Consider the following 25,827-nt stretch of genomic DNA (forward strand, 5'->3'; position numbering starts at 1 on the left):
AAAAGGGGAGAAAGGAAGCGCCGTCGTTGCTTGGGTCTTGTAGCCATCGCCGCCGTTCTTGTTTTCGTCGTGGGATTGTGCGCCACCGTTGGATTGTCAGCCTGCCTCTTCTATTTGCGAGGTAATTTTTCTTTGTGTTTATTTCGGTTCATTGTAGTTGAACAGAAAAGTGGGGACTGTGTTCGGGTGAGAGGCTGCCGTGGTGGTTACCACCACAGAGGATTATTGGATTGATTAAGGATTTAAATAACGGTCACTAGTGGAGTAGCGGGTGCTATATCGTGGTAAAGGTGTTGTCCAAAATTATTATTGTGAAAAATAGCGGTGTGCAGCATAATCACACCAATAACAACGGTGGATTCACGATCACAATTTAATGGGTAACGATCAATTGTGACAATAATGGGCCGTCGTTCATTTAAAAAAAACCAGTTCATTTTAAAAAATAAACTCCTTGAAAAAAAAATTCATCGCGATACCCGTAGTGACCTCAATATTCATTGCGATACACAATAAAGAATGCGGACGTAACCTCAATCTAAATACTTGGTGAGTTCGTTCGCCTGTTGGCGTGGTGGCCATTGTCGGAGGGCTGCGGTGGATGACTTTGTCTTTGTCGGAGTGGACCATAGTCCCCGTGTTAGTGTTGAGAGTAGCCATGTCCATTCGTGTGCAGGCATGGGTTGTCGGTGGGCTCTCGAAGAGAAGGGAGTGGCGGCCGACAACCCTTTGTGTTCCTGAACCGATGGGTTTCTAACATTTGGGGGATAACGTGTGAAGGAAAAGTTTAATAATAAAATTAAGTCGGGGTTTTGCACATAAAACAGTAGTCCTTGATCTAGGATTTTGAAATATCATTCGAGTATGTGAGAGAAATAATAATATTTAGTTATTATTTCAATGTAATTCAAATGTTTAAGTGGATTTTCGATATTAACTTATCAAGGATTTGAATTCGATTGAAAAAGTATTAATACACCAAATAATTTTATAGGATCGGACGAGTTAGACTCAACTCTACATCGTTAAATTTTGGAGTTAAATAAGGCGTGTGTCCTACCCCCTTTGTTGTCTAAATAGATCTATATGTTGGTAAATGTTCCGCGTGTGTTCTATTCCCGAGTTTGTTCAGTTAATTTCATTATTAGATAGTCCTTAGATTGCCTGATTGTGGATAACAATATCAATGTTTTGTGTGTTGAAAGTGTGTTTTGATTGAATGTTTATTCTGTTGATGTGATGGTACCTTATGATGATATTCTCTTTATATTTATCGTGGATTTGTATACTATATGATCATACTTTACATATACATGCATTTGGTGTAGCTCCCTTTTGAAGTTCCCTCTAATTTTGAATTATTTGTGTTGTAGCATTACAATCTCGTATTTGCTATAATGGATCCACATAACCTTCCATTTGAAGTTGGACAACTAGTTGAGACAAGATCTTTTTTACATGGTTATCGTGGTGCATGGTTTAGATGCAAGGTATATGGTTATGTTGTATAAACGTGCCTTTTAATTTTATAAATTGTGTCATTGCACATTGGTTTTTAAACTAAGATGGAATAAGTTCTTCCGGGATGATAGATAACAAAATTGTCAAATTAGCTTCATGTATCTTGTGAAAAATTATTACGTCCATATAGCAATTGTTTTTTTTTCCTGTTACAAATTTTAATGTTATCCAATCTTGCTAGAAAATTCTGTCATTTTTGGTGACTTTAAAAGTTTGGCATTCACGTTGTGCAAGGCTTTTTTGACAAATGAAATTAGTAAAAATAAAAGTAAAAATTTGTTACTTCTGATTTCAGCTTCTTTTTATACTGCCCTTCAAGCTTGGATGTATATGTTAAACAAACACAACTTGGATTTTAATTCATCAAAGTTGGTTCTTTGGAGCTTTGGTGAGGATGTCAGTAAGTTGTAGTTGAGTGGGAATGTAATTCAACTGAACTATCCCATTGTTGACTTTCTTTGAAATGAAATGTTTGTCAATCCTTATTTGCTTGGTTCTGTCATACTGTACTAGTTCTTCAACAATACTTATGGAGGATTGATTGCCACTTTAAATTTTGATTTAACCCTTTAATAATCTCTGAATCCATAATCTTTCAAAGATTCCTAGAGCAAGTGCCTGGAATTTTGCCTATGCACTACTCCTTGACACCATAAATTGTTTTTTTGCTTCTCTATGTAACAAGAATTCCCAAAAAAAGAGCAATAACTACTTGTATCTCCTTAGTTAATTTTCCAGCCTAACTTGCATTAGTGTACACTTTTATCTCAAGGCTTTCACAATTTTTAAAGATTAAACCGTGATTTAGTGTCATCTTTAGGTATCTAAGGATTTAGTTTACAACCTAAGTATTCTTCACGTGGATCATTCATATGTTTACTAACAATACGCTTTGAGAATCCAATGTTTGATCTTGTGTGTGATAGATTAACCTGCCTACTAGTCTTTGATATTGTTATTTATCAATTGGTGCCCACTTTATTTTTCCTTAACTTTAGGTTGGGATCTATAGGTGTTTCTATTGGTTTACATCCAAATCCTCCTTCATTTTTCCTTAACTTTAGGTTATGATTCATGGTGTTTCTATTGGCTTACACTTTACACGCAAGCATACCAATCTCAGTAAATCTAAGATTTACTTTCTTTAAGATCAAACTTTGCAACAAGTAATCTTTTCAGTGATGATTTCTTAGGAGTCATCCCCAGCTATAATGACATCATTAACATACACAATAAAGATGGTATTTTTACCTTTTGATGAGGTTTACAAAAAATAAGATGTGATCTTCTTGGCATTGACTATATTCATATCTGAACATTACTTTGGCGAACCTATCAAACCAGGTACGAGATGATTGTTTTAGATCATACAATAATTTTTTTAGCTTGTACACTTGATAGCTATTTGAAGGGTTTTTAGGCCTGTATGTATCTCCATCTAAAAATCCTTTTTTTTATAGAAATAGGCGGCCTCATTAAAATCCTCCCTCATAGTGGTTCCTTTCCCGAAAGAAAACCAACCAGCGGAAGGAGGAAAAGAGTGCCTTAATTTATTAATATAACATCATTACATAAGACTTAATAATTACACCAGAAAACGTATAGGGCCAATTTTTATTTACCGTTAGTGACTATAGTACTCGAAATGTATTCAACTAGGCAACAGGTGCTCATGTTTCTTGATAATTGATTCCATATGATTGTGTAAAATCCTTTGCCACCGTCCTAACTTCGAACTTTTAGACACTCCCATATATTTGAAACTTCATTGTGAACATCCACTTGCAACCTGTTGGCTTATTTCATTGTGGTAACTTTGTAAGGATCCATGTTCCATTGCTGTCCAAGGCTTTGATTTTTTTCTTCTACAACCTTTTTTTTATCCTAGAATCTTTAAAGCTTCTTGAATTGATTTTGCATTCTGAATGCTATCAAGAGATGAATTGAACTCTTTCTATGACAACTTCTCCTAGGCCATGAATCTCTCTATAGGATAGTCGTTGCATGTTCAAACACCATTTCTCTGAGTAATGGGCAAATCTAAATTATTAGTAATAGGAATATGAGGCTCACTAGGTGATTCCACTTGAGACTTCATTGGTGTGTTGTTTTGAGGAGCTGGAGATGGTAAATGTTTTGGATTGACACTTTGCGTAGTGTTATGAAGGTTGTTCCAAACCTAAATTCTCTTTTCTCCCCTTGCATTCTAGATTTGAAGAAGTGTAGTTGGTGTTTAAAATGGTTACATCTATGGATTTGTACATTTTCCTAGTAATAGGTAACACTTGTAGCCTTATTTATTAAAATACATTAGAAAAACACATTTTGTTGGCTTGGGATCAAGGTTGGTTCAATGTTGGCGTATGTGAGCAAAGGTAGAATAACCTAAGACTCTAAGTGGAAGATTGAAAGAAAAAGATCTAGCATGTGGTAAGACTTGTAGTAGGATTTTAATAGGTCTTTGAAATTTTAGCATTCCACTAGGCTTCCCCCAAAAGTGTTTAGGTACAAGATTAGTGAACATGAGCGATCTAGCTACCTTTAGTTAGTGTTCACTTTTCCTTTCGGCTACCCATTTTACTTAAGTGTGTTAACATAAGAACTCACATGTATAACCCCTCTTGTTATGAAATAAGAGCCCAAGGTTGATGTAAAATAGTCACTACCATTATTTGTTTTGAGAATCTGATTTTTACTCTTAAATTTTAATATGAATCATGGAATTAAAGGACTTGAATATTTCCTTAGTTTCAAAATTTTCTTTTATAAGGAATGTTCAAACGGTTCTAGCGTGATCATTTATAAAAGAAATGAACTAACAAACTCTATTAATATTGTTCACACGTGAAGGTTCCCAAATGACATTTTTCAGTTTTTTTTCTTTCAAAAAATCATAGAGAATGGATGTGAAGTCCTGTATTGGATGCTAGGATAGTCATGTCGAGTGTGTTTTGCAAGTACACAAATTGTGGAAGACATGCTATCTTTATTGATGAACAAATGAGGAAGCAACTTTTCAAGTTAAACGAAATTAGGGTGACTAAGGCAAAAGTGTCAGAATTTGACTTGATTTGAAACAAAAGCATAAATAAAAGAGAACTTAGGAATTGATTTTGGGATAAAACTTTAATGATTTTGTCTAGTGGACCATTCCCTTAAAGCATGTAGAGACCACCACACATCTCAACACTGTCAATCATCTTTCTTGAATTTGCTGCATGAAATTAAAAAAAAGGTTTGATTGTAATTGTCATAGTTCTAATCACGAGTGAGTTTATTAATAGACATTAGATGACAATTTTATTTTGGAACATAAAGGACAAATGAGAGGTCCTTTTCTAATTTGATTGATTTGATTGCTTACACATTTTGAGAGTGATCTATATGTTATTTGGACTATAGAGGCTTGATTGTGGGTTGTACTAACCTTACTACTAGAGGTAATCAAACATTTTTTGATCCAATCACTTTATGATATTGCACTAGAAAATAATACTTGCCTTGCAAGTTGTTTTGATCCAATCACTTTATGATATTGCACTAAAAAATAATACTTGTCTTGCAGGTTGTCTGATTGTTTATAAAGTTCAAAATTTGCATCTTAATACTCTTAGAGAAATATTATCTGAGTTTTACTAGGGTTAATTAGTGCAACACAACTCAATTACTTGTATTTTTTTGAAAAGGAATATTTTATTAGAATAATGAGATACAAGACATTGTAGGGGGTCTCATTAAGAAACCTCCCTAACCCTAAATGGAGGGAAAAGAGTGCCTCCAGTACAATGACCAAAGCGAATAAACTTAGGACTTACAACCAAATTGAAAATTGAAATTAAGCGTAGCAGATAACCAATATAGTAGTAGTAGTAGCACTAGAAACACAAAAATAAACAAGACTAACTATACTCCCACTGCAAAACAGCGAAGCAGACCGAACCAACCAAAACTACTGCTCCCTTGCATACTCCACTTGGGCTCAATCTCAATTGATCCCTTGCTTAGCCAGCTGATTAGCCCGAGTGTTACACTTCCTCGGAGTGAATGATGCTACTATGTTTTCTTGCAATAATAGGGTCCTTATAGGATTAACAAACGATGCCCACACTGTTAGAATGGATGAAGAATTCGAAAACCAGTCCACGACCCTAGCACAATTGGTCTCGACAATTAACCCCTCAGACTTATACCACTGTGACTTCATATACAATTTGATAGTGTGATCTATTGGCAATATTTTCGCTTGAACTAGAGATCCGCACCCAATTGGCATCGAAAAAGTCAAAAGCGTTTTACTATTATGATCATGAAGTAACCTCCAATTCCACCAGCACAACCGTCTGACTTCATCGCTCGCCTTTTTATTAATACATGTGTCATCTGCGCGCGTAAGATCAGCAACCAAATCTTCTCTAATTAAGGCAGCATCTGGGAATTTAGCTTTCAGCCAGCAAACTACTTGAAGCTTCTCCAGGAACACCATTTGCAACCCATCCAACTTGTTATTGAAGACAAGGTCATTTTTGTGGAGCCAAATCGTCCAAATAATTGCAAAGGGGAGTCCGAACTAACCTTTGATGTGCTCCAATTTGGAGACTTTCATTCCATGATAATAAGAAGCTCTTAGGGTCATTAGGTAGGACTGTCGAGATACGCCACAAGGCGAGTGAAGCCCCCCAGATTTTCCAAGAGACCTAACACGAAAGAAAGAGATGTTCAAGAGTGTCTTGATGCAGTAAACAAAGAGGACAAATTGAATCCGTCACCACTCTTTTTGCGAGTTCCGACCTGACTGGAATTAGCTTATAAAGTACTCTCCACATGAACAACTCAACTCTATACGGAGCGATATCCAATCAAATAAATTTTCTCTAGTTAAAATCTGCTGCACTACTGGGTACCTGTAACTTAATGGCTGATTTTGTAGAATAAACCGTGTCGCTTGAGCCACTCCATTTTACCCAGTTCAAAGCTGAATATGAGCCTACAAAATTGTTTAGCTGAAACATTGAATCCCATTGGACTCTTTCCCAATCAAAAATGATCCTCTTCAATGGGATAGACCAGCTCCAACTCGAATCATTATTGGAACTGAAATCAGCAACCCAACCATTTTTATTTGTTGCCAAAGCAAAGATTCTCGAGGAAAGGTCTTTGAGGGGATGGTTTTTGATCCAAACAACATGCCAATATCTGATCTCTCTATTGTCCCCCACCTATAACTGGAAGTGGGCCTTCAAATTGAAAGCCCTTGCAGCACCATTGCAAATTTTAAGAATTTCTCGCCAAATCCACGACACCCCATTCAACAACAAATTTGGGAGGAGGATATCGAGGGGGTTGAGATTATACTTGGCAGCAATGATCTACTTCCATGGGCTCCTAGGATCGTTGGCAAACCTCCAACACTACTTGCTGAGGAGACCATTATTTTTGAACTAAAATCCATGATTCCTAGATCTCCATGATCAATTGGTTTGCAGACATCACACCAATTGATCCAGTGGATCCCTTTCCTTGTCGAAGTGTTGCCTTAAAGGTATCTCGAGACACTACTAGTTAGTTTATTGTACATTGCAACTGTTAATTTGAACATAGATAAAAAGTAAATCGGAAGGTTCGATAGTATGACTTAATCAAAGCAATCCTCCCCCCAAAAGATAGACAACAAGATTTCCATCTAGCTAGCCAGTTCTCACTTTCTCGGTTATAGGCTCCCAAAAAGATCTAGAGTTCCATTTGGCTCCTAACGGGAGTCCTAAATACTCTACCGGAAAGCTTCCAGCTGCACATCCAATCTCATTTGCGTAGTCCAGCAGTTCTTGTTCATTTGTATTGATGCCGAAGAGCATGCCCTTCATATTCTGTACTTGAATACTCTGATGTAAGTTCGAATACTTTGAGCACCCTCTTCATATTCTGTAGTTGTGTTTTGGATGCTCCGCAGAACATGATTAGATCATTCACATATTGTAGATGTAATATCTCCATTCCAGATGTGTCGTTTCCCACAAAACATCCCAGGAACATCCCGATTTGTATTGCCTTTATTATCATTAGGTTGAGCGCTTCACCAATTAGGTTAAAGAGCAAAGGTAGGAGAGGACATCCCTGTCTGAGCCCTCTTATCAGTTGAAACATGTTAGTGGGGATCCGATAACAAGCATAGAGATGGATGCCGACAAGATGCAATTGAATATCCACTTACACCATCAAGCTTTGAACCCCATGTCCTTGGGAATTAGGATTAAGAACCCCCAATCAATCATGTCATAGGCTTTCTTGTAGTCGGTTTTGAAAACCACCCTCGATCTGTCGCTTTTCCCTACTGAGTCAATTACTTCAATCGCAATCATGGCACAATCCAATATTTGCCTCCCCGGAATGAATGCAAATTGAGATTTGCATCCCAACAACAATCTCAGGCTGTTGACTAGCACTTTACTCAGCAACTTGTATATCCCTCTGACAAGACTAATTGGTATGTAGTTTTCCAGTGATTGAGGGTTCACTTTCTTTGGTATTAATGCAATGGAGTGATTCAAGCAGTCTTCCAGTTAACAACTAGATTAAATGTGATAAAAAAACCTTATAATCCCCTCCTTGAGATCGGGCCAAAACTTTTTAAAGAAGTTAAAGTTGAACCTATCCAGACCTGAGGCCCGATTCCCATCCGAACTCCTTAACACTTGCAAAATCTCCTCTTCTTCGAATTTGCCCTCCAGGAGGCGTGCCTTCTCCGATGAGATTTTAGAGAAGGGAAGGTTGATGTCTAGAATTTCTAGTGCCGTCTTGGAGTTATACAACTTGTGAAAGTAAGATTGAATCATGTTCTTAACTCTTCCGGATCATTGACGCAAACCCCATTTTCATGCAACACTACAATAGAGTTATGCCTTCTTCTTGAGGATGCAACAGCGTGGAAGGACCCAGTGTTGCGATCATCTTCCACTGTCCATTTGATTCTTGATTTATGTAGCTAGGATCTTTCCTCTTTCTAGTACTCTTCCCACAACTTAAATTTGAGGCTTCAAAGTTTCTAGGATAGATTCTTATCTTCTCCCTTAACTAAAGTTCCCGTTCAACCTTACTAATTATGTTTTCCAATTCACCTATGACTTTCTAGAAGTCGAAACATTGCTCTTCAGACCATTCTTGAGCTGCCAGTTTTGAAGCTTGCAAGACATACTCAATTGAGTTGTTTCCTCCAACTTCTTTTGCTCCATAGATAGCAGACTATTGTTGACACAAAGCTATGCTCGTCCAGCTAGAAATTGGAACACCTAAACGGTTTCTTGCCCCAATTTGTTGTTTCCTCGTTTAACACCGCATTGTGGTCAGACATTGATTTCGACAACAGTTTCTGAATGAATGACTGAAAAATTTGCAAGTTGCTCGAAACTAGAAAGTTGTCCAGTTTAACAAAAGATGCATTCTCCTGATTATTAGACATATAAACGCCTCCTCGATCATTGGTAGGTTAATCAGTTCAGCTCTATGAATGATCTCTCGGAACCACCCAACTATCCTAAAGTTATCTGAAGCATTGATTTTCTTCTTGAGAGAGGAAAGCATTGAAGTCTCCTCCTACACACCATGCATTCTGATGATTGGCCATTACCTCATAGAGATCATTGAAAAATGCTTCTTTATCCGCATCTATCGATGGACCGCAAACGTTGATGAAACCGTCAATAAGGTTCTTACTCAAGACAATACCTATCACAACAACGAACTTTTGTCTTATTATTTTACTTGATTCTTTGAAAAACGAAGGCTCCCACATGCTTTAAATCCCTCTAGCCAAGCCAATGGTAAGACTTGACACCCACTCCAGTTCCTTTCTTCTCTAACTTCTCCTACAGATGGCTTGGTTCACTTCCTCCATTTCAGTTTCTTGGAAAAAAACCATCTTCGCCTTCAATATTTTGATTAATCTATTTGCTGCTCTAACCTTTCTGACCTCCCAAAACCCCTATTATTCCATGTTACCACTGCGAAATTCATTTGGAATTAGAACAACCCCAATAAACACAATTATAACCGAACCTAGACTCTCACACAACCTGCCTTAGCTTCTCTTCTAGGGCACAAACCTTTTCAATTACCGCTTCTTTTCCACCTTTGAATGATAATTTCAAAATATAATTGTCCTAAACAACCTCCGCCTCTTCTAGCTCCCATCGCGAGGAGGGAGTTAGAACAATCAAGGACGGAATCGGTTGAGTTGCATCCCCCTTCACACCTTCTGCATTTTGAAATATAGGAGAGATGAGTCCACTTCTTATGATATCAGCGACCAGGTCTACAGAGTCAAATATTTGTGGAATAGCCAGCCTAGAATTTGGTTATGCCTCCATGGAATAATTGGACCATTTCTTTTCAATATCAGATGGGTCCAAATATCATAAAAATTAGTCGATCCATATTCACTTAAGACCCCATCTTCTAGCCCACATGTTGATGAAAAAGGAGAGGAGGGAACAAATTCTGAAGCCGACCCCACTGATAACCCTCGTGGTGACATTCTTCTGCATACAATGGATGTGTCAGCTGCAATACAAAAATAATTTTCATTCCCAATCACATAATTATTTTCCTTAGCGTTATGCATGTTGAGCAATAAATTCCCATTAAAAACTGCAGCTGTTCTCTCGAAATTGCATCCCAGCACCAAGATTTAAGGCACTGCCAGTTATAGCCCGCTCAGTTTGTTCCATCACAACCGTCCTACCCAAGTTTAACGTCAGAGATGAACTCGTCGCTCCAACCTTGCCAAAAAATGGACGGATTTTTATTAACTTCCAGACCGGGATATGGAATGATCGGATTATCATTTTCTTCTGGTCTTCAATCATCAACAACCTTACCCGAAACTTCTTCACTTCTCTGGTCTGGTTGCTCCATTGCCCCCCTGGCAACTTGACCTTGATGACAAAGTCCCTCCCGCTTGCTCGAACGTTTATGAAATTGGGAATATCAAATATACTTGTCGCCCTAATAATCATTCAGGTAGTGGATAGGTCTTCCAAGTTCCTTGTGGCTTCTACAATGCCAATATAAGTCCCATCTATTACCCAGAGCTGAGAAGAAGCTCTCGTGCCATAATTAGAGAGCAACTCCTTTCAGTTTACAGAAGAAGAAAGCAAGAGCTTGGCTTTAGACATTCCTGAGAGGAAGAAGGTAACTAAATAAAAAAGATATATCGTTTTCCCGCTTGTCCCACGCACCTTCCATCTCATTCATCGATCTGATACTTACAAACAACTCTTTGGAGAATTGCCCTGTTTTGCTAATTTGACTGTTCTACAAGTATTCAAGAAAATTACGAGCAAATCCTTTTTACACTCGATACTTGTTTAATTGAGTAGATCCATTTTGCTTTGTTCATTTTGCTAATACCTTTTTCCATATCACTGTGAGTAGCAAAACAGACAAATGCAAATGTGGAGTTCTTGTATATGGGTTTCCTAATGTTTTGGGGATAAAGACTTGGGTAACCTTACTATAGTGATTAAAGACCTCTCTCAGTGCTCTTCTTGAGACACGTTTGCTTAGGTTGTCAACAAAAACCATCCATACCACTCTGGCGCCGGCACTCTTCGCTCTCTAACTCCCGCTCATGACTGTTCTACAACAAGTATTCAAGAAAATTACGAGCAAATCCTTTTTACACTCGATTACTTGTTTAATTGAACCATTCTTCTTTTTCGATGTTTGGGTTGTGATACTTTTTTTGTTATTGAGACTTAGATACTTGTATAATTTATTGAGTAGATAGTCTTAATTTTGTATGCTTTTGTTTAGCATGTAAAATTATCATTTTATGTTAGCTTTGGAAAATGTGTACAATTGGGTAATCCTTGTGAAAATCAAAGGATACTTTAAAGTAGAGAGGGTTAATATTTTGGTCACTGATTTTTTATAAACTTTTATTCTTAAACTTTAATGCATTTTCAGAAAGAATGTGTTATTGAGTCCATTAACTGTAATTGTTTTTAGATTGGATGTGTTATTCTTGTTAATATTGATGTAAAAGGATTCTTCATAACTATGTTTTCTACCAGATCAAGGAAATTGGTCGGAAGAACAAGGAACTTGGACATGCCTTGGAATATGTTGATTTTCCTGATGAAAGTAAGTTCTCTCTATTTGGCTAAGCTACTATTTTTTAAAATTCCACTTAATATAATTTTCATAAGAGGACAAAACTAGAAGTAGGGAGAAAATAACTATGCTGTGACCTAATGATCAAGTGAACAAGTATCGAGAGGCAGGTAGTTGCACATTGGATTCTAAAAGTGTTTTTCTTTTCTTTTTAAAAGAAAATAAAACTAGTGGTTTACCTCAAAGTTTAGAGTTCTATACACTGTTCTCACCACCAGTTAAACAATTTATAAATGTTAGTTTGCTCGAGATAATCTTATTGTGAGAGATTTAAATGATGTTTAAGAAAATTTCAATGATTTAACTATCTATTTCCCTTTTACAGAAATACGTTGGACAAAGTTATATCAGTGTAGTAAATCTAAGGATAAAAAGCGAACCTTGATGGTGCGACCTCGCTTTCCTTTTGTTTACCGTGAACATCAGATGCTTGATGTCAATATCATCTCAGAGACTGTTGTTATAGTCAATGATGTTTGGAAGGTGGGTGATTTGGTAGATTGGTGGACTGACAATTGCTTTTGGACGGGAAGGATAACTGAAAAGTTGGATGATGAAAATGTTAAGGTAATAAATTTTTATTTATGCTTGATGTTTTGAATTGAATGGATTTCTCAATATATCTTGCTTTATTTTGTTTTTTATAATTGTTGGCTAATATTGTATTAGATGTGGATAATTATAGATGCTTTCTTAAATGGTCGCTAACACTTTTATCCTATTTTGAATTGAGAGAACAATGTTTCTTTGATTTACTTAATTTCACACAGCACAGAAAAGAAGAGTCCTTTTAAAGATTTCTTGTACAAGAATTCTAAGTAAAGTAGAACTCTATTTTTGCACTAATTTAGAGATAAATTAGTGAGTTATCCTTTAGATAGATAAGTCTCCTACTAAGACAAACTAATAATTATAATAGCTAATATACACAACCTATCTACAATCTACACTCCCCTTCAAGCTGGTGAGTATATATTGTAGAGTCCCAACTTAGATGTAAGCTCATCAGAGGTGGTTCTTGGAAGTGTTTTGGTGAGTACATCGGCTAATTGTTTGAGTAGAAACAAAATTGAGCTTAATTGTCCCATTTGTAATCTTCTTACAGATTAAGTGGCGATCTAGCTCCACATGTTTTGTTTTGTCGTGGTGCACTGGATTCTTTGCAATGCTAATTGTTGACTATCACAGTTGAGTTCAAAGTCTGTATTGTAGTTCATCTAAAGTTCTGCCAAAAATCCTTATACCTAAATTCCTTCACAAATCTCTTGTGCTAAAGTTCGAAGCTCAGCCTTTGCATTGCTCTTGGGCACCACACTATTTTTTTCTCCTCCATGTCACTAAATTACCCCAAACTCGATTTCAATACCCACTGGTGGATCTTTTGGATGTGAGCTCTCCTGCCTAGCTTGCATCCATGAAGAGTTTTACTTTTTTGCTCTCGTATTTTTGGTAAAAATCAGTCCATGACTTGGTTTCATCTTTAGGTAACTTAAGATTCGAGTCAATGCCTCTAGATGTTCCTCTTTAGGATCATTTATAAACCGACTTAAAATACTAACTGAAAAAGCAATGTTTGGTCGTGTAAGTGATAAGTAAATGAGCTTACCTACCAGTCTTTGATAACATCCCTTGTCAACAGGAACTCCTTGTCCATCATATCTAAATTTCATATTATTCTTCATAGGTGTCTCTGCACGCTTGCAACCCAACATACCAGTTTCCAAAATATACTTCCTTTGATCAATCACAATTCTAGTTCTTGATCTGGCTATTTCCATACCTAGGAAGTATCTTAAGTAACTGAAGTCCATAGTTTCAAATTCGAGTTCCAAGAACTCTATCAAATTCCTATGGCAAAGGGGCTTAGACAGGGCTGTCCCTTATCCCCTTTGCTGTTTAATTTTATTGTTGAACTCCTTAATTTACTGCTTTTAAAGGGTGTTTCAAAGGGGCTGTTTTCTGGATTGGCTATTGGGAGGAACGAGGGGTCTTTTAATCTATCTCACTTACGGTTTGCGAATGATCTCATTATCTTTAGTGGTGCTTCGAAAATGCAAATTCTAAATGTGAAAAGGGTGCTTCGTGTGTTCCAAGTTATCTCAGGTTTACAGCTAAATATGAAGAAATGCAAGCTATTTGGTGTGAATTGAATGATGAGGAAGTGCATGAGTGGGCTAATTCTATAGGTTGTTCAGTTGGAAGCTTTCCTTCTGAATATCTAGGGCTTTCTTTGGGGGTTTCTAGGAATTCTGCTGCTATTTGGAATCCTGTAATCAGTAATTTTTCCAAAAAATTAATAGGATGGAAGGTTGCCTCTCTTTCTTTAGAAGGGAGACTGGTCTTGGTCAAGTCGGTTCTATGTTCCCTTCCTATTTATTACTTATCTCTTTTTAAGATACCAGCTTCGGTTCTTAAAACCCTGAATTCTATGATGTCAAATTTCCTATGGGGAGGGGGAGTTGATAAAAGTAAGATCCATTGGGTTAGCTGGCCGAATGTATGCAAACCAAAGATGGAGGGGGGTTTGGGTGTGCGAAATCTGAATTTGATGAATAGAGCACTTTTAGAAAACTGGACTTGGAAGTATGCAAACAAAAGGGGGTCTGTTTGGAGGGATTTTATTTGCTCTAAATATAATTTGGATCCTTTTTTGTTACTGTTTGACAGTAAGACTCCAAATAAAGTATCTTGGATTTGGAGATCAGTGGTTAATAACCACTTTAAAGATGACCCTATAGGCTCAAAGTTGAGAAGTATGTGTTCTATTCTAGTTGGAGATGGTAAATTTATTCGATTCTGGCAGGACAATTGGGCTTTGGATTATCCGCTTCTGCTTATTTTCCCTAGACTTTTTTCCATTTCGATTAATAAAAAAGGTAAATTAATTGAGTTTGGGGAGTATAGCACTCTTGGCTGGATTTGGGAAGTGCAGTTTCGTAGGAATTTAAATGACTGGGAAATAGAGCAATGGGCTAATTTGATGGCAGTCATCTCGGCTTATGCTCTAAATATGGATAATGCGGATGGGATGATTTGGAAAGGGTCTGGGATGGGGTGTTTTTGTTAATCTATGCTCATCAGTTTCTTTAGGTTCGGATGAGGCCTACTTTTGGAGTAAGATTGTTTGGAGGGGTCAGCTGCCACCAAAAGTTGAGTCCTTTATGTGGCAGGTTGTTTTAGGGAGGTTGGCTGTTAAAACAGAACTGGTGAAAAGAGGAATAACAGGTATTCAAAACCTATTATGCCCTCTTTGCTTGATGGAAGAAGAGTCTCCTTCACATATGTTTTTCTCTTGTTCGGTGGGGTGGTATGTTTGGAATAAATTTCTCAAATTCTGGAATATGCATTCTGTTTTCCATTATAATGCTAAAAGTTTTCTCTTGGCTTGGGATGCTTTGAAGACTGATTCTACGATTTGGTCTCTCATTCCAGGTGGACTACTTGGAAATTGAGGAATTCAATTGTATTTGAAGGGGGAAAGTTGGATGAGGTTGAATTCTTCTTCTTAGCAAGGTTTAGGCTTGCTTCATGGTTCCTAGCGAAGAATAAAAGGGTGTATATTCTTAAAGACTCTTATTTCAGACCCCTCCTTAGGGATGATTGTTCCATCTATTTTAATATGATTGTGTCTACTATTCCTTGGCATCCTCCTCCGATGGGTTTTGTGAAAATTAATGTTGATGCAACTACGACTAAGGATTGGAAGAAGAGTGGTTTAGGAGGAGTTTTAAAGGATTCCGCTGGAACTACCTTAGGGTCTTTCAAGGAGCCTGCAGGTTCGGGACCTCCAACATTTATGGAGTTAAAAGCTATTCAAAAGGGGCTTCTATTCTATGCTGAGTGCCGAGAAAGGATACAAGACATGTTGATTATTGAAAGTGACAGCAAGATGGCAATGGATTGGGTTAAGGGGGTTGAATTCTGTCCTGATGTTTATGCTTATTTGGTTAGAGACATTGTTCATTGGCTTAATATATTCGATGGTTAGATGGGTAAGCAGGACATCCAACTTAGAGGTTGATGCCTTAGCTAAAGAAGGAATTGGCTGATTGATTGTTGATGTTTATAGGTCACAAGGTTGCCTTGTGTTGACCTGTCTGTCTTAATTTACTTCTAAGAATGTATCTTATGTATATTATAGTTTCGTTCAATAAATCTTAAGGAACTCTTTTCCTCCTTTCGTTGGTTAAGGAGCTTATCTATAAGCACCTTCAACCAAGAAGGAGGTTTATAATGAGGCCTGAAATTCTTATAAAAAAAAGGATGCTTACAATGTTAAGCCTACGGTGGAGGTGGAGAAGTTGGATCTGAATTTTAATAGGCTCTCTGAGGCTCAAGTCGTACTTTTAGAAAGGAATTTCTCGGAGGAAGAAATTTGGGGGGCAATAGAGTCATCGTATAGTAATAAAGCTCCGGGTCCGGATGGATTGAATATGGGATTTTTCAAGAAATTTTGGCCGGTTTTGAAAGGAGACATTCAGAACTTTTTCAAAGGTTTCTTTGATGGGAAGAAGTTTGGGAAAGGTGTGAACCATTTTATTACACTCATTCCAAAGAAGTCGAATCCGGTTGGCATTGAAGACTATAGACCAATAAGTTTGGTAGGGGGATTATTCAAAATTTTGTCTAAAGTCTTGTCAAGAGGGTTAAGGATGTGCATAAACAGGTTGATTGGTCATTCTCATTTTGCTTTCATCCCGGGGAGACAGATTTGTGACTGCTCTTTAATAGCAAATGAAGCATTGATTATTAGAGGAGGAAAGAGAGGGAATGTATTGTGTTCAAAGTGGACTTTAAGAGAGCTTACGATACTGTGGATTGGGATATTTTGATCAAAATTATGGAGTGTATGGGGTTCGGTCAAAGATGGCGGTCTTGGATATTAGTGTTTGAAATCAACTTCAATTTCAATTCTTGTCAATGATTCTCCTACAAAAAGCTGTAAAGTTTCTGGGGGCTTAGACGAGGCTCTTTTCCGACGAATTATCTGGGGTTACCTTTGGGAGCAAGGAGAAATTCTATTCATCTTTGGGAACCGATTGTGAATAAGTTTTATCAGAAACTTGCAGGCTGGAAATCAGGTTATTTATCCCTTGCGGGAAGGGCAGTTTTGGTAAAATCAGTCCTGAATGCACTTCCTAATTACTATATATCGCTTTTTAAAATGCCAGTGGTTGTTCAGAAAAAGCTAGAATCTTTAATGGCCAATTACTTGTTGGGATCATCGGCAGAGAAGAAACGGATCCACTGGGTCAATTGGTCGATTGTTTGTAAAAATAAAGAATTTGGGGAATTGGGTATCTCGGACCTAAATCTAAGGAATAGGGCTCTCTTGGGCAAATGGGTTTGGAAGTTTGGTAGTGAGAAGGATTCTTGGTGGAAGAAAATGATCTGTTGTAAGTATAATGTTGATAGGAGATTTATTGTGTTGGATGTTAATTTGCCTCCCAGTGCGTCTTGGATTTGGAAAGGTGTTCTAAATAACTATCGGTTGAATGACACATTTGGGTTATTTTTTCGAAATCACCTAATGTTGTTGGTGGGAAAGGGAGATTCAATTAGGTTTTGGCATGACAGATGGATTTGTAACTTTCCCTTGAAGACTGAATTTTCAAGGATATTTGCTTTGTCGGTTAATAAGGATGGGGTTGTGGCAGATTTTGGGTGTATTAGTAATGGGAAGTGGGTGTGGGATTTTCAGCTGAGGAGGAATTTAATGGACAGTGAATTTTATCAATGAATGGGACTGATGTGTTTGTTGGATAATGTTCGTCCGTTGTTGAAGGGTGAAGATTGTTATGCTTGGAAAGGAAATGGGGATGGTGTGTTTTCGGTTCATTTTTGCATTAGAATAATTTCAAGCTTATCCGAGTCAGATGCTTCCTAGTCTGAGATTGTGTGGAGGGGGTTAGTTCCTCCTAAAGTTGAGGTATTTCTTTGGCAAATTATTCACCAGAAGTTGGTTGTCAAGTCTGTTTTACCAAGCAGAGGTGTCAAGGGTATTGAGAATCCAAATTGGTTTGGAACCTGAATCGGTGAGTCACTTGTTCTTTTCTTGTAAGCAGGTTTGGGAGATTTGGGTAAAATTCCTTCATTTGTGGAATGTTTTTTCAGTACTGCCCAATAATCCTAAAGGGTTTTTGCTTTCATGGTTGGAGTTAAGGCCTAATTCAGTTATTTGGAAATTTCTACCGGGTGTCGTTTTGTGGACTGTCGTTTTAGAATTGCAAGATGGATAAAGTTAATCTATTCTTCTTGGTGAGGTATAGGGTGGCTTCATGGTTCTTGGCTAAAAACAGTGAATTCTCTATACAGGTTGACAGCCTTGTGGGTGACTTAACCTTGGCGGATGTGCATCGTTCCCCCTCTAAGTTTGGTCTGTCTAAGTTAAAGTGGTGTCCTCCTCCATCGGGTTATTTTAAGATGAATGTTGATGGGGCTGTTAATTTTGACTGGGGAAACAGTGGTATTGGAGGAGTCCTAAGGGATGTTGATAATAAGAGGTTGTTTTTCTTCTCTAGAGCGACAAGACCTTGCCCTCCAATTCTTGCAGAGATTTTTTCGATCAAAGCAGGGTTAGAATTGTTTTTGATTCAGTTTGGAGGGATAAGGGGATTCTGATTTTAGAGAGTGACTTCTATCTAGCTTTGAAGTGGATCAACAACTCGGATCTTTGCTCGATTCACTATGTTGATTTGGTCAGAGACATTCAGAAGGCTGTGTTGTATTTTAATGTTATTACTAGGCATGTCAACAGATGTATTAATGGGGAAGCTGACTGTTTAGCTAAATCAGGAATAGGTTAGTGAGAGGTGAGGTTGTGATTTGGTGAGAATGGGGGTGGTGGGTTGTTGTAATGGATGTCTTTGTATTGTTTGCTTGGTTTTGGTTGTATTTCTTATGTTTGGCAATAAAATTCTGGGCACTCTTTTACCCCTTCCAATGATTATGGAGTTCTACAAAACTCAATAGTTAAGAAAGGGTTTTTAATGAGGCCTAATTCCTATATAAAAAAAAGAGTCCATACCTTTTGCATCACCTAGGGACAATGGAATTGGGTCCAGCTCTTGAGTAGTCCTAGACTGTGTAGTGTCCCGTGGAATAGGCTTCTTTTTTTCCTTGTATAGACACTAAGTTTCTTATTTCAAGTTGAGTTGTTGAAGGAAGACTTTCTGGCAGTGTAGGTTCAATTTGAAGTAAGGGAGGAGTTGAATTTGGTATAGAAGTAGGACTATCAAGAGGTAACTGAATCATTGGAGGCTGAAATTCATCCCAACTCGCCACTTGAATTTCAGAATCTGAGAAAAAAGATTGAAATTTATGAAATGTAACATCCATTGAAACATAGAATTTGCGAGTGACAGAGGAATAACATTTATAGCCCTTATTTAGAGAAGAATAACCTAGGAAAAGGCCCTCGATAACCCTAAGATTTAATATGCTTCGAAATTGCTTATGAATATGAACAAAGGCAGAATACCCATGTACTCTCACAGGCACTGTACATTTAACGGGTTTAAAGAAGGGAAAATTGTCGAGAAAAATTCCTTAAGAGTTCAAAATCCCAAAACTCTATTTGGAAATTGATTTATAAGGTAAGTGGTAGTAATTCCCAAAATAGTTTAGGAACATTGGAAGAAAATAATAGAGACCTAGCAACCTCTAAAAGATGTTTGTTTTTTCTTTTAGTAACTCCATTTTGCTAAGGAATATCGACACTAGTTAATATGGATAATTCCCTTCTTCCCTAAGAAAGTCACCTAAAGTATTTGTAAAGAATTCAACTCAATATTACTCTTTAGGGTTTTAATCTTGCTGTAAAATTGAGTGTCAATCATCATATAAAAAGTTTTAAAGACATCCTCTCTTTCAGATTTCCCCTTCATTAAGTATGTTCAAGTAGTTCTAGTATGATCATCAATGAAAGATACTAACCACCTAGCCTCAATAATATTCTTAACTTTAGAAGGGCCAAATGTCACTATGAATGAGGTAAAAAGGTTGAGACTGTTTATAACAAGATGGAGGATACGTATTTCGTTTGTGCTTAGCAAATTGACACATATCACAATGAAAGATAAAAAAAACTTGGATGATCAAGTCTAAAATGCCATAACATAATCTTTTTTTTATAGGAAATAGGCCTCGATAAAACCCCCCTTCTTAACCGTTAAGCTACAAAGTATCTTAACGGGCATTGGAAGGAGTAAAAGAGTGCCCGAAATTTATTAATATCAACAAAGAGTACAACCTAGGTAAACACTCCCTAGATTACAACCTTACTCAAAAACACACCTATCCCATGACAGGATAATTACAATCCCAACAAAAACCAAAAAACAGAATACAAAACACATCAAACATTACCCAATTCCCGCCTTAGCTAAGCTTCACAATTATTACTTCTCTTTACAAACCTAAGTAGAACATTGGAAACCAACACAGTCGTAGCTAATTCTTTTACCATAACATAATCTCATTAGAGCTTAAATTAAATATATGGGAAGAAAAGCAAAGAGAATTAAAGGTGCAACTTGATTGGAGTTGTCCTTTAGGAAGAGAGTGGCCTTGAAGGATATAAAGTCCGTTACACAGCTCAACACTGCCAATTAACTTCTCTGAATTCATTTCCTAAAAAACAAAATCATGAGAACTGAATTTTAGTGTAATATTGGAGCTCAAAACACAATCTACGAACTGACAAGAGGTTGTAATGGAGGTTAGGGACATGTAGAACAAAATGTAGCACAAGAGCCTTATTAATAAAAATGGATCCAGTTACCTCGACTGCCGTTAAAAACAAATTTTTTTTTTCGCTTTCATATGATCCATGGCACCAGAATCAACCACTAAGAAAACCGAGTAGTGTTGGAGAGAAATGAAAAACTACCAGTCTGACTTGCAGATGCAAGAGTCAGATCAACAGGAGAAATTGTTTGTCGAATCAGTAAGTTTTCAATCTGCTACTTATTGAAGCTTGCTGAATTAGTAAGTTTTCAATCTGCTACATATTGAAGCTGGTTGAATGCTCAGTTGTTGTGATGTTGGCAGAAGACTCCTTTGGTAGCCTCAATTTTTGGGGTTTCTAGTCAGTAGGCTTTCCATATAGTTTTCAGCAATTTCTCCTCAATCGCTTGAAACACCGTATTTACTAACCAGGAATGCTATTTTCTTGAAGCCACTTTTCATACACTGAAGCTGTGTCTGAAGGTTTAGCGACCCCTCCTGAGATGTAGTTGAGCTTCCTTCTTCCGGTAAAATACATCTCCACTGACTGAGACTATTGAAGATAGTTATGGCCAATTTGTGAATTGTGACTGACGAAGTGGAAGACTCAGCCAGATTTGTTGGCAATTGCGAAATTGATTTCTCTGATTTACTAGTTTCACACTTGACAGAAAAAAATAGTTTTTCTTTTAAAGACTTCTACAAGAGTTCCAAGTAAAATAAAAATCTATTTTTAAACGAAATTAAATTAGTGATGTATCCTTTAGATATATACACACTTCTACTCACCTAAATATAGAAATTACTCCCTACAGAAAAATAAATTTAAAACAAAATATCTACAATTGCTTTCGCCTGGCTTTGACGCTTTGAAAAATCAGATCCATTTAAAAGCCTCTGGCGTAGAGGGAAAGGGAAAGCATTCACACCACACTGGAACTCATTTGATTGTTCTAGCTGCTCACCCATCTTTAAGATTGAAAATTCGACAGATGGTTCAAATCTCAATTCAATATTAATCTCATATAGGCTACCATTTTCTTATGTGTTAGTTTGTATGTTTTTGAGAAATAATGTGCTTGTATGTAATTACCATCTAGCTATAGTAGGTATCCATAAGTGCCCATCCCTATAAACAGTTTATTTAGTGACTCAACTTTTCATTTTAACACTTTCTCAATGAGAATGGCTTCTGATGGTTGTTTTTCTTCAAATGTTCTTGGTTTTATTTGTTTGCATAGGTTGAGTTGCTACCACCTCCCGAGGGTGAAGGGTCTTTATATGACGCTTCTTGCAAAGATTTGCGTCCATCATTGGAATGGTCTGTGGATAAGGGCTGGAAGTTTCCCAAGGTTGCTGTCTCACACTCTTTCTCTTCCCTTGCTTATTTATCTGATCTGATTTTATCTTTTATCCTGGCTTAGTATTTGTTATTGATTTTGGTCAACACCCAATATCCATTGGGGCAAGAAAGTATAACAACTTGATATAAGAACAATGTGAAAACAAAGATGACATGATAAATCATGCAAACATAGATAACTTAAGCCTCTATATTTTTATAAATTTCCAATTTGTGATAATTTGACACATGGCCTCAGTATTTTTGTTATGATGTTTCCTAGACATTGACAATGGTTATTCTCTGTATTTGGACTTAGCAGTTCATTGGTGCAAGATATGTGTAACACCCCCAACCAGTATCCGACCCGAATACGAGTCTGAGGTGTCTCATTGACTTTTCAAACTCTGACACTTAAAGAAAACAGGGAAATTTAAAACTTTCATTAAAATAAAAGCGGTTTATTTACATGGATTGACCAAAACAACCAAAATCGATCAGAGCATTCATAACTGACACTTTACTTACATGCCAACATACTATACACGACAAAATACATACTTTATCAATTACTTCTGATCTGATCCGCTAGCAGTGCTACTGTTCTTGCCACCCTATTTCCGCTCTTCCTGATTCTTGGTACCTACGTGTAAATCACTTACACGCTAAGTCACAGACTTAGTGAGGCATGATATAAATGTATGTATTCACATGTATAATCATGAATTTATGAACATGCATTCTTACCATTAATCAGGACATTCCAATGTTCATGTATCGATTACACGATAACATATATGATGATAACATGTACATATAACATATACATTCTCATACCAATTTCACTTTAATTTATCTTTGAATTTCCCATGTACATTATTGAGAACAAATGTATGTGAGTACATAGAGGTTGTGCACTATGCTATCACCACAGCTCGTATAATTCCCTCAAGGGGCACTGAATATTTGTCCCGAAGGACCACTATGTCCCGAAAGACCACTGATTGTTCCTAAGAACCACTATGTCCCGAAGGACTACTGATAATCTCTCGACTCTTGGCATGTCAATTATACGTATAGCTCTCGTATCATATAACATGGGCTTAAATATGAATACATTTCTCATTTCATATCTCTTTCATCACTTTTCATATAAACACATATAATCATTTTCATTAATCAACATACCTAGATTGTTTCTCTTGTAATGGCATTCGTTCCCATAATATCATATTGAAGCATAAGGAATTATGCATGAAATCACTATAAAAATAATACATGTATGCATGTACATGAATATTAAATCATGAATTCAACTATCAGAGATAGACTTATCACAAGTCTTATCTCTATACACTTTAACTAGAAAATGCACTCACCTTGGCCTTGCTTGTTTCGACTTGATCCTAATCCTTTGTTTGTTCCGGAACGAAATTATGTTCTATATCTACATAGTAATACATTGATACTAATCAGTATATTAATTAATATATTCTAAACTATCATTCCTTAGGCTAAAAAGAAAGTTATTTCCAACTTTTAATGAAGGTATGCATCGATGCACTACACCATGTATCGATGCATCCCTTGACAGGTGCATCGATGCATATGTATCGGTGCATAAATCCCATTCGATGTTTGTATTTTAAATGGGTGCATCGATGCACTCCTTATGCATCGATGCATCAATGGCATTCGATGTTCATTTATTTGAGAGTGCATCGGTACACCTTTAAGGTGCATCGATGCACTCAACCCAGAATTGCCATTTTCAACACGAAATTCACCCCTTTCCAACACAACTCTTCTTATTTCACTTCCTTTAAGATTTCTATCTCGCATACATATGCTTACACTCGTTACTACTCAATAACCACTTCTTTAAACTTAAAATCCAATCTTCCACATAGAATTCAAGAATTTCACCCAAATTCCAATATGTTCAAAATCTAATTCTAACTCTTCATCTTCCTTAATTAGGTAGATGAAAAGTCAAATTCAACTTATTCCAATTATAGACTCTATTTCGAAATTTCATTCAAAAACTCCAAATCTTTAAATCCTTCTACACTCTTCATTTTGTTGTTTTACAACAAACTAAGCTTTCCTTAAGCTTAATTAGCATCTAATGAGCAAAACCAAACTTAAATTTCAGCAAACAATTAGCTTATGTAGAATGTCACCTTTGCTATAAGTCTTCACGTTTGGGAGAAAAGAAGAGAAGAAGAGAACTCTGGAACCTTTGTTTTTCTTTCTTCTCTTCCATGTGGAGCTAATATATATATAAATCCCTTCTTAATTATTTTCCTTGCCAAAAGACCATTCTATCCTTCTATTCCTTCTTTGCAAATTAACCCTATATCAAATTACAATACTATTCAATTATTCTACTTTAATCACCAAGTTCTGAAATTTTACAATATAGTCACTAACCCGTTATTGAGGCTGTTACAATATGTCATGTCATCTGTGGACCTACTTTATCCTATCATGTCTAAAGCATTATATGCTAACAAGGGATGTAGTTATTGTATCTTTAAATGCTTATCAATTTGTTCTAATTTGATTGTTATAGGGGAATAAATGTGGCCATTTTTGCGCTCGAATAGTCAAGCCTCTTAATCAAGGTGATAATGCTTCTAAAACTCTTTTGGCTGCTCAGTACTTACCTTTGATAATGTGTATGCATGGAGAGAATGGTTTGTTTTCCTTCTGATTTATCTGTGTTAATCATTGGCGACTTTAATGCTTCTAACAATCTTTTGACTGCTCAGTACCTTTACTTTTGCCATTTTTTTTTCAATTAATGCCAGGAAAATGTTTCTTTTAGAATTTCAAACTAATTTATGTTTGTGTTAATCATGTTACTGTCTATATTATCGTATTTTTTAGGAGTGGCTTTCAATGAGAAGACAATTAATGCTAGAGGAAATATTATATATATATATATATATATGCATGAAAAAATAATAATTTCTAGATTATACACAATGATTACCCTATTCAAGGGAATTCATATAGAAACTTCAATAGAATATACATCTAGAAAAAGAGTAATCGACTATATAGTTATAGTTATTTAAATGTATTAGATTTTATTTATGTTTATAATATCAATAGTCATTTTTTAGAAACTTTTTGTTTGACACAATACAATATTTATTACGGATGTTATTGCTTTCCAGTCTACCTCTAGTCTCTTTCGTGGTTGTATTTAACCATTTTTTTCTATCTTTTGATTTCTTCCAAACATTGTGTAAACATATATGAAAGGTCAAAAATTATTTTTTATCTGTACTTAAATGGGGAATGGTGACTGCAGGGAGTTCTGCAAACGTGATAGATCGCATTGTTAGTGAGAAGGAAAATGATGTTCATTCAACAACAGATGCATCAATCAAGCCTGAGGTTTCTTTATCTTCTCGTATTTCAGCTGGTCCTTTACATTTTCCATATAAACAACAATTGGCAAAGAAATCCTTGAATGAAAAACAAAAAAACACCGCAGAAACAATCGTAGGCCTCAATATAGTGGATCATGTCCCTGAAAAGAGAAATTACTTGGATGGAGTTTCAAGTTTACATATTCAAGATACCTCAAAACAGATGTTGGGAATGGCAGACAAATTTAGTGACAAAGGATTAAAGAAGATGAAAATTGATGAAAGTGTTTGCTTGAATTCCACATACTCTGATACAATAGAGGCTGCAGTTTTGGATTTGGAGGAACTTATTTGTCGGGTTAAATGGCTTCAACGCATCTTAGATTTTGGAACACCATCACCAGATGCTTCAACGTCTTCTTGGAAGTTCATAGAACACCGTTCATCATCTATACCAAAATGATTGCTTGTGCAGAAGGTTAGTTCACATAATTATTAATTATTGAGCATTTTGCCTATCATTTGAATAAGTTCGTTTAAACCTGGATTTATGCATTGCTGTTCACTACAATGATGTTATTGATTTAGTAACGCGCATGGAGATTATTCCTTTTTTTGGTTAAAAAAAGTTGAATAAGCACCGCATAGTTGCATATATAAATTTTCTTTCAAGTTTGTTTGATGTAC

General features: G+C 36.5%; 1 protein-coding gene across 1 annotated transcript; it reads left to right on the forward strand.

Annotated features, from left to right (window-relative positions):
* LOC120120061 lies at positions 1-25,603 on the forward strand. The gene is made up of 7 exons (XM_039139809.1): positions 1-121; positions 1,374-1,490; positions 11,589-11,658; positions 12,014-12,255; positions 21,657-21,767; positions 24,333-24,384; positions 25,080-25,603. Exons 2-7 carry the CDS (start codon positions 1,398-1,400, stop codon positions 25,601-25,603), a joined length of 1,092 nt encoding a protein of 363 aa, XP_038995740.1. The 5' UTR covers positions 1-121; positions 1,374-1,397.
* Positions 25,604-25,827: the final 224 nt, after the last annotated feature.

The sequence above is a fragment of the Hibiscus syriacus genome, unplaced genomic scaffold, assembly GCF_006381635.1.
Source record: "Hibiscus syriacus cultivar Baekdansim isolate YM2019G1 unplaced genomic scaffold, ASM638163v2 tig00110332_pilon, whole genome shotgun sequence".
NCBI lineage: Eukaryota > Viridiplantae > Streptophyta > Magnoliopsida > Malvales > Malvaceae > Hibiscus > Hibiscus syriacus.